The sequence below is a fragment of the Nicotiana tomentosiformis genome, chromosome 1 (genome assembly GCF_000390325.3).
Source record: "Nicotiana tomentosiformis chromosome 1, ASM39032v3, whole genome shotgun sequence".
NCBI classification, from domain to species: Eukaryota; Viridiplantae; Streptophyta; class Magnoliopsida; order Solanales; family Solanaceae; genus Nicotiana; species Nicotiana tomentosiformis.
The window spans coordinates 96,991,202-97,012,768 of record NC_090812.1 but is presented as its reverse complement, the minus strand read 5'-3'; the positions used below and the strand labels follow the sequence as shown (position 1 = coordinate 97,012,768).

The 21,567-nt window shown below is 40.1% G+C and overlaps 2 protein-coding genes across 2 annotated transcripts; both read right to left on the bottom strand.

The window, feature by feature from the left end:
- Window positions 1-324: 324 nt before the first annotated feature.
- On the bottom strand, window positions 325-3,615 carry LOC104112480 (zinc finger protein GAI-ASSOCIATED FACTOR 1-like). The gene is made up of 4 exons (XM_009622415.4): window positions 3,176-3,615; window positions 2,154-2,550; window positions 1,454-1,728; window positions 325-1,154 (listed from the first exon to the last, which is right to left on the bottom strand). The coding sequence occupies exons 1-4, from the start codon at window positions 3,384-3,386 to the stop codon at window positions 475-477; spliced, it is 1,563 nt and encodes a 520-aa protein (XP_009620710.1). The 5' UTR covers window positions 3,387-3,615; the 3' UTR covers window positions 325-474.
- Window positions 3,616-11,962: 8,347 nt separating this feature from the next.
- Window positions 11,963-14,904, bottom strand: LOC138907291 (uncharacterized). Its single transcript, XM_070197887.1, has 7 exons — window positions 14,686-14,904; window positions 14,555-14,619; window positions 14,297-14,498; window positions 13,997-14,195; window positions 13,314-13,510; window positions 12,202-12,447; window positions 11,963-12,124 (listed from the first exon to the last, which is right to left on the bottom strand). The coding sequence occupies exons 1-7, from the start codon at window positions 14,902-14,904 to the stop codon at window positions 11,963-11,965; spliced, it is 1,290 nt and encodes a 429-aa protein (XP_070053988.1).
- Window positions 14,905-21,567: the final 6,663 nt, after the last annotated feature.

Below are 21,567 nucleotides of genomic sequence, written 5' to 3'. Positions count from 1 at the left end.
TGAAGCTATGAACGGAAAATATAATATTATAGTCATCATCTTCTTTATAATGTTAACAACTTTAAGGATATTTCAGTCATTTTAACAAGAAAAAGTGTTTACCAGCACTTGTTTACCAAACACTTCATCAGCTTATTTTAAGTTTCAGCACTTTTATCCAAACATATAACTGCTTATTTATAAAATAAGTTTCAGCACTTATAAAGTACTTTTAAGCACTTAACTTAAAAGTCACTTTTTTTAAGTCAATCCAAACTGGCCCTTATTCCCACCGGGTGTTGATATCAAATCAAACAACTTAATCTTAAAAGTTAAATATTAAAGTGAAGAAATTCGCTGATCATTTAACCATTATTAGATGATATAAAATTCATATCCTGCGATCATTGATTTGGTATAACACGAGACGCCAACAAGTTCTTTCCTTGTTGAGTACGTGCCATCCTAGATGTAACATTTGATTCTTGATTGTTCTCAAACATCCCATATGGGCTTTTCCATAGCAGAATTATTTCCATGTGAAATATTCTGTTGATGGAACGGATTTATAGCACTAGCCTGCATCCTTTGTTGATTTATAGCTGCTTCCAATCTTTGTTGCTCGTGCAAACTTGGTGGCCTTGAAGATCCTCCAACTCCTAAGAAATCAACTGTCAACATGTCATTATTTCCATTGTGTCCAAACACTGTACTTTGGTTCCTGACTCGAATCACACTAGAGCTATCATTTGTATTGTTATTCTCTTGATCATGTTCTGCAACGTTCTTGATAAATCCACCATTAATGTTTTGATCATTGCTCATTAGTATCCCACTGTACATTCCCATGTCATTCATTACTGCTGCTAAACTTGGCCGATTATTATCTGGTTGTGTTTGGAAATTCTCATAAGGTGAGGGGCTAACATAAGGACCAGCCATTGCACTTGTTACAAAGCTCTTTTGCATCATAGGAGAATTAATACTACTACTAGCAGTAGCCCCCATTTGGGCCGCTTTTTGCAAAAGTGCAGTTGCTGACATTGGAGCTTGGCCCTGGACCGTCCCATTTTTACTACTGTCTTGGAGATAATTGAAATTTGATGGGATGTTGGAGCTAAGTTGAAGTCCTGAAGATGATGACGCTACACTTCTTGGGCTACCAAAAAGGTTACCTGTGTTGAAGACGTTGTTAAACAAATAATCAGTCAGTTATTTGTGTATAATCAATACATAATTTATGTATACAAGTTAGAAAAAGCAAAACAACAGTGAAGAATTAACCCAAAATAGCAGTCCGCCCAACCATTTAAAAGAAAAATAACTATTGTATGTATAATATGTGTATAATCAATGTATATCTATGTGAATAGTGAATTCAGCCGGCTATTTGTGTAAAGATTTCATAGATAAAAATACATTATTTTCTAATAACTTACGCTTTTAAATAAGATGATCACGTCATTTTAACTACCTGAAGTAGTCGAGAACATGCCACCTGCAGCCATATTATTGTTCATGGACTTGAATGGGATGGGAAGAAGTTCCTGAGGGAGTGATTTTAGTGGGGTTTTGGGATCAAAGTTATTGAAGTCCGATAACCCCAAGGAGGCATTTGATGACATGAGGACATGCATTTGGCCACTTTGCAAATTGGGACCCATGTTGTTCATTAGACTTTGGTTCACTTTGTTGTTTTCTTCGGCCAATGCATCACAGAAAGCTCTATGTGTGATAAAACTGTCCCTCCTGCATTTCAATGAACTTCCCATATTATCACTAAACCAAACTCCCTTAAATTGACATAACAAAAGTACGTTTAAAACTTATTGCGCAATAAAATTTAAAAGCATATTATTAAAGGTAAAATGATAACTTTAAATTTAAATTTTCAAATACATAAAAATGCCTTTCTTTTAAAATAGACTAAAGGAAATTAAAGAGTTTCATATAAAATAGAACAGAAGAATTATAAAATATCTTAAGATCACTAAGCGTATTTTGTATAGACAGGAATAAATGTAAAAAAATTTTCTCTCGACCAAAACGATAATAGCTAGGTACTGCTCATTTTAGCAGCTAAGAATCTTGGATATCAACATGAAATGATGTCCAATATTTGGTTCTTAAGTATCTCCGTTAATTAATTCTTCTAAATGAGAAGACAAACTAACCTGGAGAAAATGGTACCACAGTCACATTTGTATTCTCTTGTTCCACAAGTCTTTTGGTGAGCCTTCCAATCAGACTGCACGGCATATTTTTTGGAACATTTATCACATTTCCATTTCTTTTCTCCATGTTTACGGCTATAATGTTTTTTAATTCCAGTAAGATCACCCAAAGCACGAGCCGGATTGTGGTGCACGCAAGTTGGCTCAGGACATATGTAAACTCGCTTTCTCACTTCAGTTGTAGTTCTTTGCCTGAGCTTCCAAGGGAGATTGTGTCCCCTCCTATGCAACTGCAAGTTTTGGTCCCTCTGAAATCCCTTATTGCAAATCTCACACACGAATCTGTTCGTCGCCATGAGAGTTGTTGGTGATAGGGCGATAACTTCTGCATTTGGATCTACAAGAAGTTCAAGAAGAGAATCGACAATCAGATACGTGGTGAATAGAATTCTTGAACAACCAGTTTAAATATTCACGGCCAAGAAGTACTGGCTTCTAAAATTTTTGTACAACTAACCAGTTTAGATATTCACGTGGATTTTGGAATTCTTGGAAAACAAACAATTCATTCAGATATTTATCAAGAAGTAACTGGATTCTAGGAGGAGCAAATTTCTTGAATGATTAGAAGTGTACTATTCATAGACATATATCTAACTTTCTAAGTGGTGTGTGGGTCACCAAAAAAGAAAAAATGAAAAAAGTGCATTTCATCACAGTTTCAATTAAGCAATTATTGGCCCTTTTTGAAAGATGAGGATTTCTCTATTTAAAACAAGCTTAGAGTCAAAGATTCCACCATCATGTCACAGAAGAATTTGCTAAATTGTTCGTTGTAGTAATACATGTTACTACGTTTCTACTTATACGTTCACATCAGATCAAAGAAAACCAATTAATGGTACAATTTAGTATGCAGCTTCGATAAAATGTTCTTAACTTAAATTAACTAAAGCTCTCTACTTAATTTCAACAATCGAAAACTTCATGTTAAAATAATTGGATTTAGAACTATATTTTACCAGGAGTCCCAGGAAGGTTTCTCTTTTTCTTAGCAAGAGGCTGGTGCTTATTCTGCTGTTGCTGGGATTGTGAACTGGACCCATTACTAGTAGAAGTAATAGAGGAAATATTATTGGAAGTCTTCAAATGGGCTGCTTGATTATGTTTCTGAACTTCTTCTCCAGTGTTCCCTGAAGAGAAACTGCCTTCTTCACCTGAAATATTTGACATTTAGAAACTAGACTATAAAGGGTGAAATATTATGTCTGTTTTTTGCTAGCTTTCGGAAACTCTGCTTTGTTGTTTCCTACTTTTTGTTTAGTTGTTGGTGCAAAACGGGTTGAAGGAGATTTGTTTCTTTGGAAGAACATAAATCTAGGAATGTGGTATGAGTAGAGGAAGACAAAAACCAGGGAACTCTCTCCTCTATTTCTGCTGTTACAATAACTTAAGAGCCATGGTCTTCTTGGCTTATACTAATATATATAGTGTGGATATAAAGACAATTGATGTGGAAAGGCCCCTAACTTTCTATAGTTTCGTTTTACTATAATTCATTAGCCTGCTTTCATTTTTATCCCTCCATCTAATTGCCCCCCCCCCCCCCCCTTTTCCCACGGGTCCAACGGATAATACAAAAAAGATCAAGTTATGTCATTATTTAATTTCTATTAGTATTATAGATTTACTTGTCTTGTAACTATGCTGATTGTGTGAATAGTTTGTACTTAGTGGGCGTATACAATTTAAACTCAAATGTTTGTCCTCTAAATTGAGTAATGGTTCTAAGGATATATAATTTAAATCAGTACCAATTGATAAACAATGAATTAAATAGATAAATTGAACAATAAAATAAATCAAATCAGCCTGCAAACAATGTCACTACCTCGATTCGCAATAATCTCGAGATCAGTTAATAAGAACAGTAGATGATGGAACAAATAATGATGAACAGTAAGCAAGACAAAGAAAGCAACGTATGTATATATTCTTAATAGTGAATCATGCCCTACAAATGATTGGAACTCCTCTTTATATAGTAGAGGAAACGTTGCTATGGTATGTCTCTAATTACAGAAGGAAATCGTGTAAACAGCTAGTTAACCGCTTCTGATTTGGTCTGTTCCGAGATTCACGCCACTATCCTCGACCAATCACGAATATCCGTCCTGAGATTCACGCCATGATCTTCGACCGGTTACTGATATCTCGCAGTCATACTTGATCTCGATTGTTGCTGGCCTCGGTCTCGACGTACACTTCGATCTCTAGCCTTGATGTCTCATCTTCGAGCTCGGGTCTAATTTATTACGAGGCTACCCCGATGCAACTCTCTCATCTCGATCAAACCCGATTTTGATCGTATACATCAAACAAACCCAAAAGAGAAATCTAAGGGAAAGAATAAAATTGACTAAAATACACCCAGAAAGGAAAACTTAAGAAAATGAGAAAAACTGAAAAATGCATTCCAAAGGGTGTCTGTGTATTTTTTTCTTTCTTCTTCTTCTTAGATCTGTAATTTGCAGTTACTATCGCAGTGATACTGATCAGTTCTATGTCACGGCCTTGTTTTGATTGAGTATTCACTTATGATTAACGTAGCATCATAATTCAAAAAGGAGTGTTCTAATTGTTGGCGCAAAAGAGAAGAAAAAAGAAAAACTTAGATAGTATTATTACAGACCTAGGGAGAATAAGGCCAAGAGGAAAAAAAAAAGTAAGAAGAAAGCACCAAATACATGAAAGTTAAACAAAACTTTGGATCAGTTCCTAGTGTGAAAGAAAAACTACAACAACTATTCAAACGAAAAGAAATAATTTTATTAGTGGCCAGTGCTTTCTTGATGTGACGCAGCAAATAATGTGACAAAACATCACAATGGTGTTATAAAATAAAGACGGTAAAGTAAATAAATCGAAAACAAGTATAGAGGGAGATTGATATTTTTATTCAACTTCAAACTGATGTACATAATGAACTGAAATCTCCTCTATTTATAGAAGAAAGGAAGTTGTTGTGTAAGCTGCTACTACAAGTTGTTGTGTAAGCTGCTACTGCAATCTACTGTGTAAGCTGCAATTGTAAGCTGCTATTGTACCAGATATAGATAATCTTCTATCGGTGGTAATATTTATCCATAACGGAGTACCGAAAGGATAAGCTTCTTCAAGAGGCTTATTTCCAATAGAGTACTAAATAGATAAACATATTTACGGCGGAATCCCATATGGATAAGCTTTTTCAGGAAGCTTATTTACAAGGGAGTACTAAATAGATATCCATAATAAAATATATTTATAACACCCCCTATTGGATGTTCATTAAAAGATAATGTGCCCTATTTAAAACCTTACTAGAAAAAATCCCGTGAAAAAAAATTCTAGCGAAGGAAAAAGAGTACACATATCTAGTAATACGCATTGCTAGCTGACTCATTAAAAACCTTATAAGGAAAATCCTGTGGAAAAAACCTTAGTAAGGAAAAGGAGTACATCGCGTATTTTACTCCCCCTGATGAAAACTTTGTTTCAAATATTGAGTCTCCATATTCCAATTTTGTATACTATCTTCTCAAAAGTTGAAGTTGGTAAAGATTTAGTGAATAAGTCTACTAGATTGTCACTTGAATGGATTTGCTGCACAACGATATTACAATTCTTCTCGAGAACAATTATTGAGTTTCCGTATTCCAATCTTGTATACTTTCATGTGTGGATCTTTTATCACATTCTAACCCACATTTTTCTCCAATAAAATGAATCACAGATCTCAATCATACGCATTCCCTACTTGCTTCATGAATAACTATTATCTCAGCATGATTTGAAGAAATAGCAGCAATAGATTGCTTTGTGAAGCGTCATGATATGACAATACCTCCACATATAAACACATACCCGATTTGAGATCGATCTTTATGGGGATCAGATAAATAACCTTCATCTGCATAACCAATACGATCTGCACCACCTTTGTTAGCATTAGCAAGATACATAAATGCACCAAATTTCACTGAGATAGAGTATTTCAGGACCAAGTAGTTCCTCATCCTCTTCTAGAGGTCGGAACGGATCCTTATTCATTTCATGTGATCGAGCACCCATTTGGTATACTTAATGGGTGTGCTTTGTCCATGTAAAAGCGTTTTAAGACCTTTTCTGTATAGACAGATTGATGGATAAAGATCACGTCTGCTAAATATTCAATTTGCATACTAAAACAAAGTTTTTCCCTTTGGAGCTCTTCTGGAATTCCTATGAGATTTATGCCATTAACATAAACAACAAGTATAACAAACTATGATGTTATTTTCTTTGTAAAAACGCATGAACAAATGCCATCATTTACATAACCTTCATTCATCAATTCAGTTAGGCGATTATATCACATGCGCCCAGATTGATTTAAACCGTACAAAGATCTTTGTAATTTGATCGAGTACATTTCTCGAGACTTTGAAGTATATGCTTCAAGCATTTTAAATCCTTCAGGGATCTTCATATTGATTTAATCAAATGAGTTATATAGGTTATGACTTGCATTTAAATGGCATGACATCTTCAGGTGTCTGGACTACAGGCTCGATCCTCACAATCTTTTATAATATCGTGCACTATATTGGATTAAATATATCATCGATGATCATTTTGTATCGGTTCCTAAGCGACATAACTTGTTGAGATCTCATCACTTTCTTTATTTTCAGGTACCTAAACTTCTTCTGGAGTTTCATGAAATGTTATGTCGTGGGCTCTTCTAGAGCTCATTTCCTCCTCATTATGATCATTTTGATCATTTGCTCCTATCATTTTTCAAGGATTATTACCTTTGGAACCGATCGGTTTACTACGCTTCATGCGCGCTGTAAACTTTATCCTTCAGGGACTTTAATTTTAATAGGAGCATTTGCAGCTGAAATGTGATATTTAATTTTGGATCAGCAAATACTTCTAGCATTTGACTTGAATTATCTTCTAAGTGAGGATCATATTAATGATAATTCGATTCATATAGCATATTTTCCAATTGTTTATTCCATCCCCAAATGTTAGAAAAACTAACACATATTTCAATCTTCTTTGGAAAACCTATCTTTGTGCATTGTGATAGAGAAATTAATCATATACCACACATCAAAAGTTATTAGATAGTAAAAATATTTGGTTTCTAATCCTAAACCAATTGTGAGGGGAGGACTTATCACATTTTGTTGGTCTGATGCATACAAGTGTTGTTGTATGCAATTTATAAAATCTTAGACCAACATATGAGGCTTGTTATCATAAGCAATAGTTTAGCCATTAATAGGAGGTATTCTGTCATGACCCAAAATCAACCGTCGTGATGGAGCCTATCGTGGAACTAGGCCAGCCTCAACTCAACAACCCAACACCAACAACAATAAGTTTGAAAACGTTAACGAAAGCTTTTAACATTTAAAAAAAACTATTTGAAACACAAGAAAATCCCAAAGTGATACAATCCAGCCGAAAACCAGGGTGTCACTGAGTACATGAGCGTCTAGATCAGAAATACAATCTACTATAGTGTCTGGAGATATAAACTGAAAGTACGACAAAGATAAAGAATGAGAGTCAAGGCCCGCGAATGCAGTGCATCTACCTTGATAGTCTCCAAAACTCTAGGATCCTCAATCGGCAGCCGCCGCTACGACTGGTATCGCTTGGATATGCACACGAGGTACAGGGAGTAACGTGAGCACACCAACTCAGTAAGTAACAAGTCCAAACTTTGGACTGAAAGGTAGTGACGGACTCAACCTCAATAGGTATAAAATAAATAAATGTGCAGAAACGTAGGCATGCTTTCAAGTCAAATATACAGCTCAAACAGTAAAGAAAATACAGATCTGAACAGTGCAAGGTATACAACTCAGCTATCTCTACATGCCAATGCACAGACTGTATGAAATGCACCATGTGCTCCACTCTCAAGTATTCATCCACTCGGTACTGTATATGGCCATCCGGCCCAGGGAAATCCATCCAAGAACATATACAACACTGACTATAAGTCACCAGTACCGAGGAAAAAGGGCAATCCAACCATGTGGAGAAATCCATCTCCAGGTATCAAGTACTTCGGACAAATCCATGTCCAGTGAAATCCATCCCTCAATAATATCATCCGCGCTCACTGGGGGTTTGTTACAGACTCCGGAGGGGCTCCTACAGCCCAAGCGCTATTATAATCATCAATATAAACTTTGCGGCGTACAGCCCGACCACATAATTGTCACTCATAACCAGGCACTCGGCCTCACTCAGTCATCAATCTCTCCAGTCTCACCACGGGCTCACAATGTCATGAAGACAACCTGGAGCAATGATATGATGAATCAATAAATAACTGAGACAGAGATAAGATATAAAAATGCATGATCATGACTGAGTATGAAATAGTAAATGAAACTAGTGAGATGACAGCAAGAAACGAACACTAAGGGTCCAACCAGTACTGGCACAAAGCCTAAACATGATATCTAGCACGATCTACAGCTCAACTACTTTATCACATGATGAAAACATGGATATCAACAGGATAGAGTCATTAAACGGTGCCATAGAATCACCCAGGTTACAATTCTCACGGTGCACGCCCGCACGCCCGTCACTTGGCATGTGCGTCACCTCAATACCAATCACATAGCATATAATTTAGGGTCTCGAACCCTCAGAACCAAGTTTGAAAATGTTACTTACCTCAAAGCAAGCAAAATCCTACTCTGTGACGCCTTTGCCTCTCAAATCGGCCTCCAAACATCCCGAATCTAGCAACAAGCAATACAATACGATTAATATAGGCTAAAGGAGGTCAATTTCACAAGAAAACTATCAATTAGAGTAAAAATCCGAAATTGACTCAAACCCAGCTCCCGGGCCCACATCTCGAAATCTAACAAAAGTCATAAAACCCGAAAGCCCATTCACTCATGAGTCTAGTCATACCAAATTTACCAAAATCCGACCTCAATTGCCCCTCCAAAACCCCAAAGTTCACTCTCCAATTCCCAAGCCCTAAATACCGAAATTTCCAATTCCAATCCCTAATTAAATGATGAACAAAGCCATAGATTCACGGAAATTATACGAATACGGGTTAGAATCACTTACCCTAACGTCCTCCTTGAAAACCTTCGAAAACTCGCCTCTCTTCTGAGCTTCCCAAGTCCAAAATTGAAAAATGGAAGACAAAGCCTCGAGCTGGGGTTTTCTGCCCAGTTAAAACCGCACCTGCGGAACCGCATTTGCGAAAAGGGCTCCGCTTCTGTGAAAATTCATTAAAAGGCTGAATCCGCTCCTGCGATCTCCTGACCGCATCTACGGTCATCGTAGATGCGGGACCCAAGCCGCACCTGCGTTCCATTTGCGCCTCCCAAACTGCTTCTGCGACCACCGCAGATGTGGGATTTCTATCGCACCTGCGGTCTGAGCCCGAGTCTCCCTTAGTCGCACATGTAACTCTTCTTTCGCTCTTGCGGCCTCGCACCTGCGGTTCCCACTCCGCAGGTGCAGAAAGCACCAGTAGCAGCAGCTTCAGCTGCACTTCTCCACTCCAAACCTTCCGTTAACCACCCCAGAATCACCCCGAGGCCCTCGGGACCACAACAAACATACCAACATATCCTATAACCTCATACAAACTTAGTCGAACCTTCGGATCACTCAAATCAACATCAAAACACCAAATTATGCCCGGATTCAAGTCTAAGAACTTTTAAACTTCCAAATTTCACAAACCATGCCGAAACCTACCAGACCACGTCTTGATGACCTCAAATTTTGCACACAGGTTAGAAATGATACCATGAACCTACTCCAACTTCCAGAAATCCAATACGACCCCGATATCAAAATTTTCACCGCCGGCCAAAATCACCAAAATTCTAATTTTTGCCAATTCAAGCCTAATTCTACCATGGACCTCCAAATCACATTCCGTACTCGCTCCCAAGTCCAAAATCACCTAACGGAGCTAACGAAACCATCAAAATTCAAATCCGAGGTCGTTTACACATAAGTCAACATCCGGTCAACTCTTCAAACTTAAGCTCTCAACTAAGAGACTATGTGTCTCAATTCACTCCGAAACGACTCTGAACCCGAACCAACTACCCCGGTATATCATAATATAGCTGAAGAACACAAAAAGAAGCAGAAAATGGGGGAATGGGGCTATAACGCTCGAAACGACCGGTCGGGTCGTTATATCCTCCCCCTCTTAAACAAACGTTCCTCCTCGAACGAGTCTAGAAACATACCTGGAGACTCAAATAGGTGTGGATATTTGTTCCGCATCTCCCGCTCAGTCTCCCAGGTGGCCTCCTCCACAGGCTGACACCTTCACTGAATCTATATCCTTTGACCTCAGCTTCCGAACATGTGACTCTAAAATGGCCACCAGCTCCACATCATAAGTCATATCACTATCCAACTGAACCGTGTTGTAGTCCAAAACATGGGACGGATCGCCAATATACTTCTGGAGCATAGAAACGTGAAACACTGGATGCACACTTAACAAGTTGGGTGGCAAGGCAAGATTATAAGCCATCTTCCCTAACCTTTGAACACCTCAAAAGGCCCAATGAACCGGGGGCTCAACTTGCCCCTCTTCCCAAACCTCATAACACCATTCGTGGTTGAAACCTTCAGCAAAACCTTCTCTCCGACCATGAAAGACACATCATAGACCTTCCTGTCCACATAGCTCTTCTGCCTAGACTGCGTCGTGCGAAGCCGCTCCTAAATCAATTTCACCTTGTCTAATGAATCCTAGACCAAGTCTGTACCCAAGATCCTAGCCTCACCCGGCTCAGACCATCCTACTGGAGATCTACACCTCCTTACATATAAAACCTCGTACGGAGCCATCTGAATGCTCGACTGATAACTGTTGTTATATGCAAATTCTGCGAGCGGCAGAAACTGATCCCATGAACCCCCAAAATCGATGACACAAGCGCGTAGCATGTCCTCCAATATTTGAATAGTGCTCTCGGACTGTCCGTCCGTCTGAGGGTGAAAGATTGTGCTCAACTCAACCTGAGTACCCAACTCTCGCTGCACTGCCCTCCAAAACTGCGATGTAAATTGAGTGCCCATATCTGAAATGATAGAAACTGGGACACCATGCAGGCGAACAATCTCTCGGATGTATATCTCAGCCAACCGCTCTGAAGAGTAAGTAGTACCTACTGGAATGAAGTGCGCGGACTTGGTCAGCCGATCCACAATAACCCAAATAGCATCGAACTTTCTCGAAGTCCGTGGGAGCCCAACTACAAAGTCCATGGTGATCCGCTACCACTTCCACTCTGGGATATCTAACCTCTAAAGCAAACTACTAAGCCTCTGATGCTCAAACTTAACCTGCACCGAACCACAAACCTAAGTATATCCTTCTTCATCTGCCTCCACCAATAGTGTTATCTCAAATCCTGGTACATTTTTGCGGCACCCGAATGGATGGAATACCGCGCGTTGTGGGCCTCCTCAAGAATCAACTCCCGAAGCCCATCCACATTGGGTACACATATCCGGCCCTGCATCCTCAACACGTCATCATCACCAATAGTCACATCTCTAGAATCACATCGCTGAACTTTATCCTGAAGAACGAGCAGGTGGGGGTCATCATACTGACACTTCCTAATACGGTCATAAAGAGAAAACCTGGAGACCATACAAGCCAATACTCGACTCGGCTTCAAAATATCCAATCTGACAAGCTGGCCAGCTAAGGCCTGAACATCCAATGCCAAAGGTCTCTCTGCTGCTTAAAGATATGCTAAACTCCCCAAACTCTCCGCCCGGCGACTCAAAGCATTGGCCATCACATTGGCCTTCCCCGTATGGTACAAAATAGAGATATCATAGTCCTTGAGAAGATCCAACCATCTCCGCTGGCGAAAATTAAGATCCTTCTGCTTGAACAGATGCTGCAACTCCGGTGATCAGTATAGATCTCACAATGAACCCCATACAAATAGTGTCGCCAAATCTTTAAGGCATGCACAATAGCTGCTATCTCAAGATCATGGACATGATAGTTCTTCTCACGAGTCTTTAACTTGCACGAGGCATAGGCAATCACCCTACCCTTCTGCATCAGAACACATCCAATACCTATCCTCGAAGTATCGCAATACACAGTGTAAGAACCTGAAGCTGACGGCAGAACTAGAACTGGAGTTGTGGTCAAAGCAGTCTTGAGCCTCTGGAAGCTCTCCTCACACTCATCTATCCAACTGAATGGAGCACCCTTTTGGGTCAATTTTTTCAAGGGCGGTGCAATAGATGAAAATCCCTCCACAAAGCGACGGTAATATCCCGCCAAACCAAGGAAGCTCCTAATCTCCGTGGCTGGGGATGGTCTAGGCCAACTCTGCACCGCTTCTATCTTCTTCGGATCCACCTGAATACCCTCACTGGACACCACGTGCCCCAAGAATGCTACTGAACCGAGCCAAAACTCACACTTGAAGAACTTTGCATAAAGCTTCTCCTCCCTCAATCTCTGTAATACAATCCTCAGATGCTGAGCATGCTCCTCCTGGCTACGAGAGTATACCGGGATGTCATCAATGAATACAATAACGAATGAGTCCAAATAGGGTTGGAATGCACTGTTCATCAAATGCATGAACGTTGTTGGGGCATTGGTCAGCCCAAAAGACATCACTAAGAACTCATAATGGCCATATCGGGTCCTGAAAGCTATCTTAAGAATATCCGAATCCTGAATCTTCAGCTGGTGATACCCAGACCTCAAATCAATCTTGGAGAACACCCTCGCTCCCTGAAGCTGGTCAAATAGATCATCAATACGAGGCAAGGGATACTTGTTCTCGACTGTGACTTTGTTTAACTGCCTGTAATCAATGCACATCCTCATGGAACCATCCTTCTTCTTCATAAATAGGACAGGTGCACCCCAAGGTGACACACTAGGCCGAATAAACCCCTTATCAAGGAGTTCCTAAAGTTGTGCTTTCAACTCCGTCGATGCCATACGATACAATGGCATAGAAATGGGCTGAGTGCCTGGCACCAAATCAATACAGTAATATCCCTGTCAGCCGGCATGCCCGGTAGGTCTGCAGGAAACACATCCGAAAAATCACGTACCACAAGAACAAAATCAATAACAGGGTCCTCTGTACTAACATCCCTCACAAAAGTCAAATAAGATAGGAAACCCTTCTCAACCATCCGCTGAGCCTTCAAGTATGAAATCACTCTACTAGGAACATAGTCTATAGAACTGCTCCACTTAGCCCTCGGTAACCCCGGCATCGCCAATGTCACAGTCTTAGCGTGACAATCTACAATAGCATGACATGGAGACAACCAATCCATACCCAATATCACATCCAAATTGACCATACTGAGCAGCAAAAGATCCACTCTGGTCTCCAAACCCTTAATGGTCACCACACATGACCGATATACGCAGTCAACAATAATAGTATCACCCACAAGAGTAGATACATGAACAGATGAAACTAAAGACTCACGGGGCATATCCAGAAAATGAGCGAAATACGAGGAAATATATGAATAAGTGGACCCAGGGTCAAATAATACAGAGGCATCTCTGTGGAAAACTGAGACAATACCTGTAATCACAGTATCTGAAGCAATGGCATCTGGTTTGGCAGGGAGGGCATAAAAACGGGCCTGGCCACCCCCTGATATGCCTCTCCCTCTCGGGTGACCCCTAGCTGACTGGCCTCCACCCCGGGTTGGCTGAGCGGGTGATGGAGGAACTGGTGCTGAAGTCGAAGGCTGAATCATCTACTGAGATGAACCTCCCGTCAGGCGGGGACAATACCTCTTGATATGACCCAAATCCCCACACTCAAAGCAACCTCTACCGGTCACTAGGGACTGAAGGGAACCCCGAGCACTGCAATAACCGCTAGAAGGTCCTGACACAGATGAACCCTGAGCTGATGGTGCATGAGACGAACTCTGAGCTGGTAGCGCACCAAATGATGTCTGGCCATGCTGATAACCATAGGGCCCATGACCGGATGATGCACCTCGGTACACTAGGCGAGCCGTTTGAGCATGCCTAAAAGGACGACCTCTACCGTGCTGTAACTTACCCCAGAAGGAGCACCACTAAATCCCTCCTGTCCACGAGGCCTCTTGGCCTCCCCCTCAACCCTCTCCTGACTGCGAACCATCTCAATCTGACGAGCAATGTCGACAGCCTTATCAAAAGTACACCAGACACTCTCTCTCTGGTCATAAGCAATCGTAGCTGATAAATGAGGCCATTTATAAACCTCTTGATCCTCTCCCTGTCTGTGGGAACCAACCACATAGCATGACGGACCAACTCCGAGAATCGCATCTCATACTGCATCACAGACATATCACCTTGACGAAGCTGCTCAAACTGCCTGCGCAACTCCTCTCTGCGGGACTGAGGCACAAACTTCTCCAAAAAGATAACAGAGAACTGCTGCTAGGTAAGGGTCGATGTGTCGACCGGCCTACGCCTCTCGTAAGCCTCCCACCAACTGAATGCAGCCCCAGAGAACTGAAAGGTAGTGAACGAGACCCCGCTGGTCTCCAGAATATCTGATGTACGAAGTATCTTCTGACACATGTCCAAGAAACCCTGTGCATCCTCTCCCCCTGCACCACTGAAAGATGGAGGCTGGAGTCTCCCAAACCTGTCCAATCTACGTTGCTCATCCTCAGGCATAGCAGGAACCACATAGTCCTGAGCAGCTGCAACCGGTTGGGTTGGTGGTGCCCCCGATGTCTGGAATCGCTTTACCACCTGCTCTGGTGTGCGGCAGCAGGAGTCTGAGCACCTCCCCCTGCCTGAGAAGTGGTTGCTGCGGCCGGAACAGAGACCGCCTGAGCAAGACTGGTACACGCGATCAGAATCTGAGCTAAGGCCTCCTGAAGGCCTGGAATCACAAAAGGCACAAGTGGTGCCTGAGCTGGTGCATCAACAACTGGAATATGGTCATGATCTGGGGCAACTGGTGGATCTGTAGGTACTGCGCTAGTTGTTGTGTGGGTTGTACCTCTGCCCCTACCACGGCCTCTACCGCGCCCTCGGCCTCTCGCGGCCCTGGCTGGTGGTACTAGTGGTTGTCCATCTTGTCCGGTAGTACGAGTCCTCACCATCTATGAGAGAATGAAATAGCATATGTTTAGTTACTAGAATCAACAAATTCGCACAAGAAGAATTCAAGAATGTGGAGTTTCCTAAGGGTTCTGCAGCCTCTCGAAGATAAGTACAAACGTCTCTGTACCGATCTGCAAGACTCTACTAAACCCGATCATGACTCGTGAGACCTATGTAACCTAGGCTCTGATACCAACTTGTCACGGCCCAAAATCAACCGTCGTGATAGCACATATCGTGGAACTAGGCCAGCCTCAACTCAACAACCCAACACCAACAACAATAAGTTTCAAAACGTTAACGGAAGCTTTTAACATTTAAAAAAAACTGTTTGAAATATAAGAAAATCCCAAAGTGATACAATCTAGCCCAAAATCAGGGTGTCACTGAGTACATGAGCGTCTAGATCAGAAATACAATCTACTAGAGTGTATAGAGATATAAACTGAAAGTACGACAAAGATAAAGAAGGAGATTCAAGGCCCGCGAACGCAGTGCAGCTACCTTGATAGTCTCCAAAACTCTAGGATCTTCAATCAGCAGTCGCCGCTATGATCGGTATCGCCTCGATCTGCACACGAGGTGTAGGGAGTAACGTGAGTACACCAATTCAGTAAGTAACAAGTCCAAACTTTGGACTGAAAGGTAGTGATGAACTCAACCTCAACAGGTATAACAGAAATAAATATACAGAAACATAGGCATGCTTTCAAGTCAAATATACAACTCAAACAGTAAAGGAAATACATATCTGAACAGTGCAAGGTATACTACTCAGCTATCTCTACATGCCAATGCACAGACTATATGAAATGCACCATGTGCTCTACTCTCAAGTATTCAACCACTCGGTACTGTATATGTCCATACGGCCCAGGGAAATCCATCCCGGAACATATACAACACTGACTATAAGTCACCAGGGAAAAAGGGCAATCCAACCCTGTGGAGAAATCTATCTCCAAGTATCAAGTACTTCGGACAAATCCATGTCTAGGGAAATCCATCCCTCAATAATATCATCTGCGCTCAGTGGGGTGTGTTACAGACTCCAGAGGGGCTCCTACAGCCCAAGCGCTATCATAATCATTAATATAACCACTGCAGCGTGTAGCCCGATCCCATAACTATCACTCATGACCAGACAATCGGCCTCACTCAGTCATCAACCTCTCCAGTCTCACCACGGGCTCACAATATCATGAAAATAATTCGGAACAATGATATGATGAATCAATAAATAACTGAGACCGATATATAATATAAAAATGCATAAGCATGACTGAGTATGGAATAGTAAATGAAACTAGTGAGATGACAGTAAGAAACGACCGCTAAGGGTCCAACCAATACCGGCACAAAGCCTAAACATGGTATCTAGCACGATCTACAGCTCAACCACTTTATCACATGATGAAAACATGGATATCAACGGGATAGAGTCACTAAACAGTGCCATGGAATCACCTAGGTCACAATTTTCACGGTGCACGTCCGCACACCCGTCACTTGGCATGTGCGTCACCTCAATACCAATCACATAGCATATAATTTAGGGTCTCGAACCCTCAGAACCAAGGTTGAAAATGTTACTTACCTCAAATCAAGCAAAATCCTACTCCATGACGCCTTTGCCTCTCAAATCGGCCTCAAAAAGTCCCGAATCTAGCCACAAATAATACAATATGATTAATATAGGTTAAAGGAGGTCAATTTCACAAGAAAACTATCAATTAGAGTAAAAATTCGAAATCGACTCAAACCCGGCCCCCGGGCCCACGTCTCAAAATCCAACAAAAGTTACAAAACCCAAAAGCCCATTCACACACGAGTGTAGTCATACCGAATTTACCAAAATTCGACCTCAATTGCCCCTCCAAAACTCCAAAGTTCACTCTCCAATTCCCAAGCCCTAAATTCCCAAATTTTCAATTCCAATCCCTAATTAAATAATGAACAAAGCCATAGATTCACGGTAATTAGACCAATACGGGTTAGAATCACTTACCCCAACGTCCTCCTTGAAAACCTTCGAAAAATCGCCTCTCTCCCGAGCTCCCCAAGTCGAAAATTAAAAAATGGAAAACAAAGCCTCGAGCTGGGGTTTTCTGCCCAGTTAAAACTGCACCTGCGGAACCGCATCTGCGAAAAGGGCTCCGCTTATGCGGCAATTCATTTAAAGGCTGACTTCGCTCCTGCAATCTCCTGACCGCATCTGCAGTCATCGTAGATGTGGGACCCAAGCCGCATTTGCGTTCCATCTGTGCCTCTCAAACCGCTTCTGTGACCCCCGCAGATGCGGGATTTCCATCACACCTATGGTCTAAGACCAGGTCTCCCTTAGCCGCACCTGTGGCTCTTCCTTCGCTCCTGCGGCCTCGCACCCGCGGTTCCCACTCCGCAGGTGCGGAAAGCACCAGTAGCAGCAGCTTCAGCTACACTTCTCCACTCCAAACCTTCTTTTAACCACCCCGAAAAAACCCCGAGGCCCTCGGGACCACAACCAAACATACCAACATATCCTATAACCTTATACAAACTTAGTCGAACCTTCGGATCACTCAAATCAACATTAAAACACCAAATTATGCCAGAATTCAAGCCTAAGAACTTCTAAACTTCCGAATTCCACAAACGATGCTAAAACCTACCAAGCCACGTCCGGATGACCTCAAATTTTGCACACAAGTTAGAAATGACACCACGAACCTACTCCAACTTCCAGAAATCCAATCCAACCCCGATATCAAAATTTCACTGTCGGCCAAATTCGCCAAAATTCTAATTTTTGCCAATTCAAGCCTAATTCTACCACGGACCTCCAAATCACATGTCGGGCGCGCTCCTAAGTCCAAAATCACCTAACGGGGCTAACGGAACCATCAAAATTCAAATCCGAGGTCGTTTATATATAAGTCAACATCCGGTCAACTCTTCCAACTTAAGCTCATAATTAAGAGACTATGTATCTCAATTCACTTTGAAACCACTTCGAACCCGAACCAACTACCCCGATATATCATAATATAGCTGAAGAACACAAAAAGAAGCAGGAAATGGGGGAATAGGGCTGTAACTCTCGAAACGACCGGCCGGGTCGTTACATATTCAATGCTAAACTAGCTTGGATATAAACCAGCATCATCAAGATGAACTATCGTGATTTCATATTCTAAAAATTATGCTGTTAATTGAGAAAGGTAATCTCAAATGCCAAATTGCAGGTTAACAATAAACACACATGTAAGCATCTCATATATGCATCTATAAGTGGTTCACATAATAGGTGAATGGGCCTATATTCACCTTTTATATATTCCAGAATTTAGGATTTTTAGTCCCAACTTTAGCTGGTATAATCAATTTATTATGAGAACAAGCAACACAAGAGAATTCTTGAAAACTCTTCTAGTTCTTCAGTATATGCTTATCTGAATTCTCAAGTAGCTCATTTAAAAATGGCAAATGAAAACTTCAAGTTTATCATGGCATGTGTTATCTCTAAGTAAACTTCTGGTTTACTGTGGCTACTTTTGTATCAGTAAATTTTTGGTTTACAGTAGCAACTTTTGTCTCAGTAAAACTTCTGGTTTACTGTGACTGCTTTTGCATTATTAAGCTTCTGGTTTACTGTGATACATGATATAATACAAATTAAAGAATAAGGCAGGTCACTTCTCACATACATATTATTTTACCCCCTATGATTGTGGAAACTTGAAGATTTTCAATCTTCCAGTCATTTGTAGTCTCAATATGATAGTCATTTATTAGTAAACTTCAGGCTTACTACAATATATATTTTGACCATAATCATATAATATGAATAACATATTTGTATATAAACTCTTCGGGAGACTTCAATTTATTATCCACAATCAAATATTATTCAGGCACTACTTGTGTCATGTGTCTTCTAGACAAACAGTTAGTTCTTCATGAGCTTTTGATAAATTTTGTACTACCAAATATTGCTGAGACACTTCTGGTATCATGAGAGAAAATCATAATTAAATAAATAATATAAAACAATTATTTAAGAACAAGAAAACACCTCTTCATAATATTTTCCTACTTCAGGAGAAAATTTCAATTGTGTTACTTCTTCAGGAGCAAATTTACAATACGAAACATTGAGTATATATTCTCTCAATCATATTAACTCTTCTGGAGGTGAATTGTAATATATTTACATCAAGAGCGCGTTCATATTTACGGCTTTATTAATATTATCACATTCACTTCATGGAATGGATTAATATTTATCAAAAATTCTCATTCTTCAGGAAATCGAACATAATTATCTGAATGCGCATTAATCACATCAAATTGTGATGCTTCAACCTCTTTTAAAATATTTACTACTTTAGGAGCAAATCGAGGTATGAATATAATATAGAGAATTTTCTCTAACTTATCTTCATTGTAACCATAGCAAGTCTAAATTATCACTTATGGTGGTCATAGGCATATAACACTTCTGGTGGTTAACAAAATTTAGTTACAATGAGATATATGAAACATAGCCGTTTCTGGTGGCCGTACTCTGTTGGAGTTCAAGTGAACCATGAAGTTAAGTCATAACGAGACTTAGAAAATATTACCACTGTTGGTAATTATATATTTCTCATAAACTCTGTTGGAGTTTAGATGGATCTGACATTGTTATTCACTTTGTAATCTTTTATGGAGATGACAACATGATGAAAATAAGTATATAAAAAAAATAGTTGTTATATGCTAATACGTATACAAAGCACGTAACATAGCAAGTTGATTCAATATCCATTGTCTTTTTAGCCTTCAAATTTGTATTTCAAATCACAATATACCTACAAGTCCTGCATCACTAGTTGCTTAGAATTAGCATGTGATGGACATAGATAATAAGCATAATTTTTCAAGCTCATGAAGGAAATCAAATTAAAATTATAAATTAATAAGCCTTATCTTTGAGAAATGACATCAGAAAGATTTTATCTCTTCATAGAGTTGGAAATTAACAAAACGAATGTGTTGTTCACCACTCCAAGGATGTAATTTTCCTCAAAATACTCTAAATGAACTCGGTTTGACCACGCACAAAGGCAGTATGTTGCCTCACAGTCAGGTAGTGTGTAACGACCCGACTTATAATTTTAAGAATTTATGCCTCGTTTAATGACTTAAGGTCTCGGACAGCTTCGCAATATGTATTATGACCTGCGGGTGTGGTCGAGTTTGATTTACTAAAGATTTGAAATTTAATTAAACGAACAATCCTTAATTTGAAGCTTAAATGGAAAGAGTTGACCAGAGAGTTGACTTTTGAGAAAACGACTCTGGAATAAAATTTTGATGATGTCAATAGCTCCGTATGGTGATTTTGGACTTAGGAGCGATAAGGGTGGCTATATGAGCGATAAGGGTGGCAATAGGAGCGATAAGGGTAGCTATAAGAGCGATAAGGGTGGCAATAGGAGCGATAAGGGTGGCTATTGTCAGGGACGATATGTGATGATGTGAGGTTGTGGTGTTGACAATTTTCATGTGATGTTGTGATTTTCTTGTGTTTATTTTTATACCTTGTGCAACTTGTCTTGTTGTTAGTAAATTGATAATAATCTGATTTATGTTAAAATTGGGAGCCTGTGGCTATTGCCAGGCGGTTTATAAAATGAAATGTGGGCACGAGGTGCCGTGAATTGTGATATAAAATGGGGATATTGGCACGTGAATTGTCCGTGCGGTTGTGATATAAAACGTCGGCACGAGGTGTTGTGATGAAATGATAATGATATTTGGCACGTGAATTGTCCGTGCAGTTGTGATATAAAATGAGAACACGAGTTGCCGGGCAGATATGATAATTTAATTATGGGCACGAGGTGCCGTTGAAATATGAAAATGGGCTGAGACCCATATTTACGAAAAATATGAAAATGGGCTGAGACCCGTATTTTGATGATTTTGAAATGAGGTGTCACATGGTGACTTTTTAATTGAAAGAATTATATTAAAAATATTTATTTGGAAGGATTTTACTTAGAAAGTATTATATAAAAGAATTGTATTTTGAAAGATATTTATTTGAGGAAATTGTATTTGAAAAGATTTATTGAAAGAATTATATTTAAAAAATAATTATTTGAGAAAAATTATATTTGAAAGAGAGTTATCTGGAAGAACTATGTGAAAGACATTTATTTGAAGGGCTTGATTTAATTGGGTGTAATTGTGTTTATTAAT